Source organism: Cetorhinus maximus, chromosome 11 (genome assembly GCF_964194155.1).
Source record: "Cetorhinus maximus chromosome 11, sCetMax3.hap1.1, whole genome shotgun sequence".
Lineage (NCBI taxonomy): Eukaryota > Metazoa > Chordata > Chondrichthyes > Lamniformes > Cetorhinidae > Cetorhinus > Cetorhinus maximus.
Genome location: NC_135889.1, coordinates 58,278,549 through 58,290,258, shown reverse-complemented (window position 1 = coordinate 58,290,258; position 11,710 = coordinate 58,278,549). Strand labels below are relative to the sequence as shown.

The 11,710-nt window shown below is 39.1% G+C and overlaps 2 protein-coding genes and 1 long non-coding RNA gene across 3 annotated transcripts; 2 read left to right on the top strand and 1 right to left on the bottom strand.

The window, feature by feature from the left end:
* The first annotated feature begins 560 nt into the window (after positions 1 to 560).
* On the top strand, positions 561 to 2,151 carry LOC144686605 (homeobox protein Hox-A2-like). Its single transcript, XM_078552041.1, has 2 exons — positions 561 to 906; positions 1,278 to 2,151. The coding sequence occupies exons 1-2, from the start codon at positions 561 to 563 to the stop codon at positions 2,024 to 2,026; spliced, it is 1,095 nt and encodes a 364-aa protein (XP_078408167.1). The 3' UTR covers positions 2,027 to 2,151.
* Positions 2,152 to 2,228: 77 nt separating this feature from the next.
* LOC144686609 (uncharacterized) lies at positions 2,229 to 9,236 on the bottom strand. The gene is made up of 2 exons (XR_013577959.1): positions 8,597 to 9,236; positions 2,229 to 2,476 (listed from the first exon to the last, which is right to left on the bottom strand). It is a non-coding gene; the product is annotated as an uncharacterized LOC144686609 (long non-coding RNA).
* Positions 8,856 to 11,038, top strand: LOC144686606 (homeobox protein Hox-D1-like). The gene is made up of 2 exons (XM_078552042.1): positions 8,856 to 9,493; positions 9,895 to 11,038. Exons 1-2 carry the CDS (start codon positions 8,857 to 8,859, stop codon positions 10,257 to 10,259), a joined length of 1,002 nt encoding a protein of 333 aa, XP_078408168.1. The 5' UTR covers position 8,856; the 3' UTR covers positions 10,260 to 11,038.
* Positions 11,039 to 11,710: the final 672 nt, after the last annotated feature.

The following is an 11,710-nucleotide window of genomic DNA, read 5'->3' as shown; positions in this document are numbered from 1 at the left end:
TTGGGCCTCACTGCCAGCTCCTACTGTCCAGGGTGCTGCTTTAGCCACAGCTTGTGTTCATTCTTCTACACGGAAGAGCCTTCCGATGATTGTCACAGCTCCGAAGATTAATTGATTTGTCGCTTATTACTCCACGCTACACATTTGTAGGCAGAAACCTAGACTTGAGTGTTCTTTTCTTCGCAGTAATACAACCGCCCACCAAGACATGCAGGATGTTTTGTAATAGCACTGTACATTTTCTACTTTCTAGGAATGACTCTGCACTACCTTACATTATAACATGGCCTAGAGAAGGCAGGAAAACGCTACCTACACCTTTATATATTTTATTTCAGAATCATTCAGAAAGCCAGTCTTATTTTCCACTCTTGTCATTGGTTAAGGCGATCATGTGACGATAAAATCAGCCTCATCTCAACGTCGTGTCTGTGTATTCAATAGACATAGTTTAATAATAGCACGGTCCCTTAGCGTTTGTAATCAGTACATTTTATAAATATATATTTTCAAAGCAACTATCAAATAAGCAATTTTCTACCGATTCTGCCCGGGCAGAAATGAACAACGAGTTTGAGAGAGAGGTTGGTTTTATCAATAGTGAACCATCGCTTGCCGAGTGCCTGACATCCTTTCCTCCTGTTGGCGAGACATTTCAAAGTTCATCAATCAAGAACTCGACGCTTTCACATTCGACACTGATTCCTCCTCCTTTTGAGCAGAGCTTGAGCAGCGTGGACCATGGTAACACAAACCAAAATGGGAAAACCCACACTTCAAAAGGCATTGGTCGGGCCACGTTAGGGGACAAACCTCTGGAATATCCGTGGATGAGAGAAAAGAAAAGCCAGAAGAAAAAAACTGTCCCAGCGACGGGATCATTCTCATCTTGTTCTTCTAATGAAGGTCAGGTCAATAATATTTTCCTTTACTATTTTTTTTGGTATATACGGTGCACAGAGAGTATTTTAAAAAACGATTCAATTCTGAAGCAGTAACATATTTCATTGAAAGATGTCAGACCTGCAAAATGCTCACAACCCAATAATATCCAAAATGTAAATAGTGGCCGCTCGAGTCTATAGCACTCCTGGTATTGTGTAGGTTTCAATAACCTACACATAACCAAATTCCAGACATCTGTATCATCTTCCTGTTGCCCTGCTGGGCCATTTTCTGCTGGAAGCCTTTTGTGTCTCGGAGGCGGCCATTTTATGTTGCTGGAATATTTGGAAAGATTTGTGATAACTTATCGAACTTTTCCCCCTTTACTACAGAAAACGAAGAGCTTAATGAGCCGGACAACGGGAGTCCTTTTGACAGCTCCAGGAGACTACGAACCACTTACACAAACACTCAGCTATTGGAGCTGGAAAAGGAGTTTCATTACAATCGTTACCTTTGTAGACCTCGGAGAGTAGAAATCGCAGCTCTACTCGATTTAACAGAAAGGCAAGTCAAAGTCTGGTTTCAGAACAGACGCATGAAACACAAGAGACAAACTCGATTCAAACAAAGCCACAACGCTGATTCAAAGCGCCATTTTGCTCACAGTGTTAATCAGAGTGGATTTTCCACAAGAAGTTTTGCTGAGACACCTGTAAATAAAACTTTGAATTCGTTAGAGAGCGAAAAAATTGCTGAGCAAGATATTAGCGATTCCGCTCATCAAGATACATTGAGTGATATCAGCAGTGACCTGCTCAGTGTTATTGGCACCTCTCTGATCTGCACTGAGGGAACCCACAACCACTATTTTCCCCAGAGCTCAGATGAAACTGACTCCCTGATACCTATGCTGAAAAACTGCTCGGCTGGAACAAGTCCTAGTAGTCCAGAGAGTTTCAGCATCCCATCTCTGGAGGATTTAGACAAAATTCCAATCGAACCACATCTAGATCTGATAGAAGAATTACCTCAATTGTCTTTGTTGGAAAACGAGGACACTCTAGTTATTCCATCCAACGTGTTTGACTTTTTAAGTGACAATTTTAGCTCCACCGATTTTCAGCAGTTGCAGTTTTAGACCGACTTCCAGTTCACGCACACATACTCCGCTGATATTCCTTGATATGTGACATTTATAATAACCGTCTTAACTGGCTGGAAGGTCGTACCATTTAGCACATGCCTCTTGATCCCAGAGTTTACGGATCTCTTACTCATTTCTGCATTATGCCATGAATCAAAGGAAACGAGTTCTGACAAATTTAATGTAGTGCAAGAAATAAAAATATTTTCAGTATTTTATTTTAAATAAGGTAAATATTTCAAATATCTGCAGATTTTCAAAAACTAAATACATATCTTTAAAATACAATTATATAATAGCTTTGAGTAAAGAAGTATTAACATGAAAATATGCAAGAAAAGATAAATAAGATGTATTGGAGTTGAACATGTCAATCCCGACACTGCTGATTGCTCAGTTTAATAGTTGAACTGCCTTAGTCCAAAGCCCCAATCAGCGAAATTCCTAGAAAATAAGACGAAAATGTAATCAGCAACCAAACAACATAAGTAATAATAGTCCTGTGACTGAATAAAACCAATTGCTTATGATAAAAATGTAGCTATTTATAGGGGAGATATTGGTTGTTATGGAAAACGCGTTAAAAATAGGTTATAGACCATTTTCTATGGTTTCCCCCTTAAACTGTTTCATGCTTTAAGGAAATATAGTTTTTAAAATAATTGTGGGGTTAGATTCCTCAAGCCACATCATGGATCTTAATTCAAATTTAAATACTAAGATCACTTCAAATATTTAATGAGCTGCAATGAAAATCGAAAGGGAAGCCAACTGGGCTGATCATTCACAGAAAAAAAGGCAATTTATAATTATTCAGAAACTCAGTTACCACAGAATTTCAAAAGAAACCGATACTAATGACAAGCCAACGATGACTGGGGTTTAAACCCATGAAAGACGCCATTTTGTTCGACGGAATCAAATGTAGGAGCTGAATAGATCAATGCATTGATATCCTATTTAGAAGAGGCGGAAGAAACAAGGTTCCGATAAGTCACTGTACTTATAGTATTCCAACTAGGATACGTTGACGAATTAAGCAATATCATAGCCAAGAAATTATGGCCGCTTGAAACACATATTTAGGATGTTATTCCCTCTTGGATTTCACTCAGAGGTTCACAATAGGTTGTCACCATTTGCGGCTTTAAAAACGAATATGGTTAAAACCCAAAACGACTCCATTACCTTAGGTAGGGTATCTGTGTAAAATTTTTCGTCTAAGAACGCACTCAGACATGCCTAAATGTGTTTAAAGGCATGTACAGAATTGATACTGGTGGAAGGTATATTGATATTTAGAAATGACATGCATTTCATCACCGAAAAAAATCCGAATGAGTAAAGAACTAACTGTAACAAGCGAATATAGCCCCATGTAATAAGTAACTGTTGAGTAAGGTCTATCCTGTTGAACAATTGCCAGCAATTTGATCTAAAAGTTCTTGTATTTTTTTAAAACACTTACTCTTGGTATTTATCAATTGAATTCACGATGCAATGAAATCTATTGAGCATGCTATTGCCTATAAATGGCATTTGGAGGAGAAACAACCTGCATCACAATCCAGGCCAGAAATTCACGAGTTACTTCGAAGGCAAGGTGCAATTTATCTTTCTGTTTCGGAAAGGGGAACACATGTGCTTTCCAAACGTCTACTTAAGTCTGTTTGCAGCATCAGTAGACATAGAGAACTACTTAGAAAAATAAGTAGCTTTTGAATCCTTAACAAATCCACGCAATTTTTGTTAGCAAACTATGTTGACTGTGTCAGACAAGGATGTGCTTCGAAACGCCCACGTTCCACGTTTGTAAAGTCCAATAAATATTTAATTTTTTGAAATTCTCACTTTTATGTATTTTATTTCCAGAAAAAATAGCGTTGCGTTAACATTTTAAACAAAAGTATTTGCATTGTTTACATGAGACAAGACCATGCGTTCAATGACTTGAGGAGTCTTTGGTAGGTCCTTTCACGTTTCAGGATCAACTGTCATTATATTAAAGTTCCAAAGGGAATGTGGTGATTAGATTCTGTTATTTATAAGGAGGTTGTGAATGGATGTTAGTTCGGATAGTCGCTGATTTAGTATTATAAGAGCTATTAGATCAGATCAAATTGCAAAACCTCTGCAAGTTATTCCAAATTTCACTTTTGAATGCTACATCGAAGATGTAAAAACTTTTCTGTATGCAAATCTATAGCAGTCAGACTCCATGCAGCTTTCGCTCTGCATTCTAAGGGTGATTATATTAGTTATAAACTCATTTAGTTTTCTTTCCCTTCAACTTCATGTGTGTGTTATGCTTCCACTGTAGTGAGGTCATGCCAGTCACACACTCAATCACAGTAACAAGTGACGTTTTGACCCTGCATAAATTATGAAGCTTCTACTGTCATCAATAGTACAAAATATTGCAAGTTCTCCAAAAATATGGAGCGTCCCGCCCTAAACGAAGGGTGAGTTTTGTGTTTGCTGCTCCTGGTAATAAACAGCGGCTCTCCAGGAATCCTTGAGTAAAGGATCACGTGACAGCAAAATCAGTTATCATGTTTCATTTTTATCTGGGCAACTGCCTGGTATATTTACAGCCAATGTTTCCGTTTATTTTGCAAAAAATGATGGCTCTAAACGTGCAATTGCAAATGAAAGGGAAGGCTAATTTGGAATTTGAAACAGTGCACAAACTAATAAGGAGTTCTGCTGAAAGACTTGCAGCTCTGTCTGGATGCATAGCTGTCAGTGGGGTATTGTTAAGAGTTCATCAATCATGAAATCTGCACTTTTCCCTCGACAGCAGTTCCTCCTTCTTTAAAGCAAGCCAAGGCCAGCTGGGATCCCTCCAGCAACCGCTGCCAAAGCGGACAAATGCAAAAGCGAATCACACACCAGTCTAATCACACCACAGACCAAACCCCCTGTATGACTAACCCTCGAGAAATCTGGAGTCTAACTGCGATCCCTCGTTACTGCTCGTTAAAGAGGGTAAAGCGTTTCAAGGGCATCAGGAATTTTGGCTCAGCTGAGAATGTTATGTGTGCTTAAATTATTGTCATGTATGACTGCATTTGTGGTATTGGGTCATTTACGTTAACCTTTTAAAACATGTCACTAATAGATGTGTTTTCATAGGAATCCCTAATGTATAAAACCCCGCACATTATAGTTTATTTACAACCCTACATTTCCTCTTGTCAATTCACAGAACAGTTAACGGAGAGCTAATATAGTTGCTAGTATAGGTCGAGTGCAATGACTGTACATTTTTGAATATAACCTACTCTTCCGCGTTGGTGCCCGACAAAGGTTCAGCCTTATTTGCAAGTTTAGAATGGCTAACTGAACATCCCACAAAAATAAAGCGAAAGAGAAGTTAGTTCAAAGCCAATCTTGGGATTCCTGAGAAGTTGCAAAATGCAAAGCAACCCTGATACTTGCCTGGCGATTTGATCTCGAATTTTCCCCTTTTATCTCCTGAGATTGAAGCCCACCATCATCACCACCATCACCACCACAAACCCCCTCCCCCCGCCCACACGTCACCCCAACCCCCCCCCACCCCCCCCCCACCCCCTTCCCATTTATATGCTACAGGCTTAAGATAGAAGCTAACCTCGTGCAAACCGAGGTTTTAAACAGGGAAGGGGATATAATTGAAGATATGGTTCTTGCACGGATAAATTCTAAGCAGTTATAAGATAATTCGGATGTTTACTTGGAGGACTTACCCACGAATCATTGGTCATGTATTGCCAGAATAGCCCTATCTCGTTTGCTCCGGACTCATGGGGGTCGAACATCAAGTAAATAGATAAGATTTTATTATGAATAAGAGACAGTGCCGTTCCCTTTAAATCTAGAAGCACACACTGATCTGGGAATAGTTCCACACTCTACTGCAGTGAATCCGCGCCTTCTACTAAAATAAGTCTGCCTCTGATTTGCTTCACAATTGCTTCAGTTATATGCCCCCTAACTACTTTCTAAACTAGTTGCAACTAGATGCAGGAGGCAGTCCAGAAATCGGTTGATCGTATTGCTTTTACAAAGAAGAATAGTTGAATGTTTATAGAAGTAAGTAAATATGTGGGTCTGTTACTGTTCATTCTTTACAAAACTATACTAAGGTGCGATGGAATTAAATATGTATTCAAACGACTGCTTCTGCTGTTCATTTAAATAATCAGTCAAGATTGCAAGGGAGTATTGTCCGCAGCTGTCAAAAGAAAGCCATATTTCAATTAACTTCCTTTATTATTTTGACGTGGAACACGTGAGCTTCAGAAGACATTTTGGAACTCTGAATTAGTTGATTGTGTGTTAATAAATTCCACGTAAGCAAGCACAGTGGTAATTGGTAAACTATTCGAACTTTTCGATTAGGAACTGTAACGTGTTAACTTATACGTGTTGATGTTTGGAAGTGACCATCTATACTTTTACCATATTCATTATGTCATTTTATATTTAACTCACAGGATTATATTTTGATTGTGATATCAACATAAATGAACTTGCTGTGGATTACTATTCCAGGTAGTAACTCAATTAAGCGCCCACTAATGATCAGCATCAGATTTCAAAGGAGGAAATAGTTGTAAACAAAGTTTTGCACTTTCTACCAACATCTGCTTTTGAGAAGTATAACAAAGAGGCACAAATATTGTGATTTTTTAAATATATAATTTGAATAATGTCCAATATCTTCATCCAATACACTGTTGTTAACACGTTATATAAAAAAGATTTAAATTTATAATGCTGCATATATCCTTTAAAGTAAAACTGCAAAGATATGTCAGCAAAACACCAAAAGACGAAAGTGAAGTGAATGAGAAGGCACGATGCATATGTTGAACTGGCGATGCAGGAATTTAGCCATTTGTAAATCCCGTGGCAATTGTATGCTTTCAAAGCCCTCAAACTCACTCCCCTCTGAATTATACATAACACAGCTTTTTAAAATCAGATTAAACATGTTGCCCGCAAAATGGATGGGAAAGGTTTTGATACGATGTACCTTTTACTCAAGCATGAGAGTAGCAACAGAAACATTATTACTCAAGATTCAATTGCGAGGGAACACGAGAGCAGAAAGGAGAGTACAAGCTCGAATTGATGCCCATTTAAAAATAAAGCAGAGCGAGCAGAATTTACTTGTAGATTAGATATACCGACAGGCAGACATAAAGAGATAATCAAATATAGACAGTACAGACACGCTGTGCTGTAGATAGATGGATTTTAGATTTCGAAGCTACATACGAAGTATATACTTTCAATTCTTTAATTCTTTATATGATTGAAGAAATTTCCTTCGAACTACTCTAATTCTATGTTTTAACATATGCATGAGGCAGTGACACGACACTGAACAAGTTGCTGATATGAATTAGACTGCACACTGCCCCTGGCGATTAAAAAGAGCAAGTCCTCATGTGCTGTACTCACACACATCAACTGACTTTGAGTTAGAGCTTCGCCAGTGAGTGTTTTGACAGGTAAATGACTTTAACTCAGCTGCTATCACGGAAGCAGACCAGGATGAAATAATATTTAGTAACACATTACCAAATAAATCAACATATTTAAACTGATTTATCGATTTCCGAAACAATTGTAATTGTTCCACTGTGCAGTTCGGGAACTCATTTTTCTAACATTTCATTTTGACCTAAATGAAAATGGGATGTTTCAATTCATATTTTAACGTGATTGAAACATATCCTGCAGCATGTCACAGAACAATCCGGGCAGAAGACGAATTCAAAATTAGCACTGGCCAACACTGGGTAGTGAAACAAACAATTCACTGGTACTAGCATAGAATATCTTACTTTTGATTTCAGCCTTTTAACTTGCATAGTTATTTTAATAACTGCCTACTGTAAATATATTTATGGAATTTTAACATGTTCACTGCTATTAATTGACAGAATGCCGATTGGAAAAGAAGGAAGCTATGTATTCTTTATATCCCTGGCAAGAGAATTATCGGTTTTTTTTACTTGTTTAAACAACATTTAATAGGACTTGCTGCTAATATTTGTAAAGTCACACGTACGCGGGACAGGCAATGGTGCTTTGGACGTTTATTAAACAGTTCGACATTTTAACTATGTCATAAACATATCACAATGAAACTCTGCTTTATGGACACGATTATTATGTCGGTTGGCATTATGTTACGGAGAAAATAGCGCCTATCGGAGGGTAATTAAGAAGGATAGACATTTGCTTGCGGTGTTCTATGAACTGTACACTGAGGGACAGCAGCAGTGCAGTGCCATGAACTCAACTTTAGAAACTATTTAGATAACCATTTGCTTTATTCTTTCATACTCTCTTCATTCTGGATTTGCGGGTGCTGTGACTATTGTCAAGGCCACGAAACACTCAGTCACGTTGTAACCCCATTTGATGATCACTGCATCATAAAATAGCTAAGGCTACTGACAGCAGACGGCGTGCCTTAACCGTAAGCGCCACCATCTCACAATTCAAAACGTCTCATTATTCGGCGGCACTACCATTTCTCCCACACGAAAATGAACATCTTACCTCATAACGGGCTTTCGGAGGATCGTCCGCAGCTTGAGTAAGGTTAGCGAATGCCTCTACGAACTGTGCTGATGATGTGATCTTAGTAGAAGGTGAGTAGATTGAGGAGTCCACTCCTTTCGGTGGATGAGCGAAGAGCTCTGGACGCCATGGCATAGCGCTGGCTAAGACCGCTGTGATTGGATGGGCATAGCCACGTGACTTCCTTGCTCTATATTAGGAATATTTACTTCCTTTGCAAAGGAAGTGAAGGGTCTGCTATGGTGATCAGGGAGAGACAACAATCAGCGAGAGCTAAACATCTCATTCTGCTCCAGCCCATCATTAGAAGAATGAACTCTTACTTAGAATACATTCCCAGTGCAGACGTCCTGACCTTCTCGCCAAAGTTTTGTCACAGTAATTCTCCAGGAGCCTCCCTGCAGCAGTGCTCCGGACAAGGTCGCTATGTTTCAAATGAAGCGGTAGGTGATCCATCTCCCAGTCATCATCACCTTCATCAGCCGGTGCCTGCTACTCTCGAACTTTCCTATGACTCCTCTCCATCCGTAGATATTAACTTCTTACCTCAGAGCATTACCGGCTATGACTTTCCGTTTGCTGCTAACCAGGAGCAGGATGACACTGGGGAACTGATCCCATACACCACCTCTGTTTACTCAGGAAGCGCGTCTTTTCCGCTCACTGCGCGCCAGCACCAGTACAACAATCACTTTGGCGAGCAGCAACAATGCCAAACCTCTGGCAAGGAATTCGCAAACTTCTACCCCGGGCATTATCAGAGCCTGTCGACGTGTCAGGGCGTTTACCAAAGGTCGGAGTCTCCCACATCACAGAAACTTATTATAGCAAATACCTTCGAGTGGATGAAAGTGAAGCGAAATCCTCCTAAAACAGGTCAGTCAATCACCTCAGAACCTGGAGCTGAAAGTGCACAATATATGTATCTAATGATGAAGTCCGCTGTCATTTCTAGGCCTTCTGTAAGATTCATTCAAAGCAGTGATTTTGTATTAACCCTTTCATTGACAAGAGTGTCAATATAGTGAGACGAAGTGACTCGTAAGGGTGAAGTGCACTGCTGTTCGAATCGCTTCGCCTACTGTTTTTCTATTCCGGCTCGTATCTTTGCCATTAATTGTGTTTGAGCAATAACATTGAGAATTGAATCGTTTTCAGTCATTTCCCGGTGGTGGGGTGGGGTTGATGGTGTGTGGCACAGTGAAAGGAATGAGCTAACCAACTCTGTGCATTCCACTGGAATACAATGCCTAACTATATTATATGTATTTTTATAGCGAAAACAAGTGACTATGGAGTCCCCAGCCCTCCAAGCACAGCGCGTACAAATTTCACCACCAAACAGTTGACGGAACTGGAGAAGGAATTCCATTTTAACAAATACTTAACACGAGCTAGACGTGTGGAAATAGCTAACGCATTACAACTCAGTGAAACCCAGGTGAAGATCTGGTTCCAGAACAGGAGGATGAAACAAAAGAAAAGGGAGAGAGAAGGCCTCCTTGGCAATTTGGCTCCTGTGAACTATAGTCAGGATTCACCGTCCACAGAAAGTTCGGATAAATCGGACACTACCTCGCCTTTACCTTCTCCATCAACAAAGAGCTCGTCAGAAAACCCAAACTTTGTTGAACTGAAGTAACTGTTTTGAGGCCTTAACTTTCAACGCATTGTTGGCCGAAAATACTGGAATCATTTAGCACATGACCAAAGCGTTCACCTTTATCCTAACAAGTTACCGGCAGGCGATGCAGACTCGATGATTTGCATATTTTGGTTTGAGATGATTTTAAACTCTGTAAAATATTGAAATAGACTCAAAGGCTTTGGCCATTTTGACCTGCAATGTGTATCCATAAATACTATTAACAGTGAAGTGCAAAGGCGAAACAAAATGTATCACCTCAGCTAGTGTGAAAAGAGTTTTTCTTAACACGTTTGCACAGGCAGTGACTCCGCCTTTGTAAATAAAGTCTCAACAACAACAAGCTGCCACAACTTACCAGGTTTTTGCTATAAATTGCCTTGCTGAGACTGTTACTTGCATAAAGGAAATTGTTTACATGTTTCTGTATTTTTTATTGATTTATGTGTGATGACATTGACGAATGTAACGTAGCATGTTCGACATAACTCCTCAATGAGTGGAGTTTGCACAATTTTGCCTCAGGTTGAAAGGTTGCGGTTGCTGCTATGTAACACTGTGCCTATCTAGCATTATTTCATTAGTAAATATGTTACTTGGCTACTCTACCTCTGTGATACTTATCACTGTATTTTAAAGACTGGTCATGTTGTATTCTGCTCTATGATGAATTGACTTAAAAGCTTGTAATTTAATCTATTCTCCATCGGAAACGGTTCGTCAGCTTTAGTAACTGTGATTGTACAAAATAATGTCCAATGATAAGAACATGCAAAGGCCGTGGAATAAAATATATCAGAATACATTTAACGCTTTCAAACCTCTCGAATTTTCTGTAAGTAAAACCTTGAATTGGACTCGAGGGTTTGGCCTAGACATTCACTTTGACCTGGAATGTACATTAAGGAAATATTTATCAGTTCAGTGCAAATATGTACCAAAATGTATGACTCAGCTAGTATTCACTGAATTTCATACACTGATAGAGAAAACAAGCAAGAAGGCTAGTCTCCCACTTTCAGATGAATCTTGATCATTTTAGCTCAATCAGTGATTTTATGATTCTGTTATTAAAATGTGGTTGGTTGGAGTTGAAATGGGAGATTTTAACATTTATCATTTATTGTTATTCCTGTTAGTAACTTTAGTTTAAGCAAAACCATTTTTGGATAATATATTTAGTGACAGCTCTCCTCTCCCTCCCTAAAGCCAGGAACGAAGCGGGCTTTTGCATTATTAACAAGTTACAATGAGTCCACTTGGATTAAATATCTTTGCTCAGCAACTTTCAGCCTAATGATCAATACAAGATGGAAAACATTCATTCAATTTCCTAATCAATTGAACAACATTTGAGACTTGTTTGTTCTGTTGAATTGGTGTCCATCTATATGCTGATGAGCTAAATATGTCTTAGCTATGTCACACAGCTTTAGACAGAAGCTACC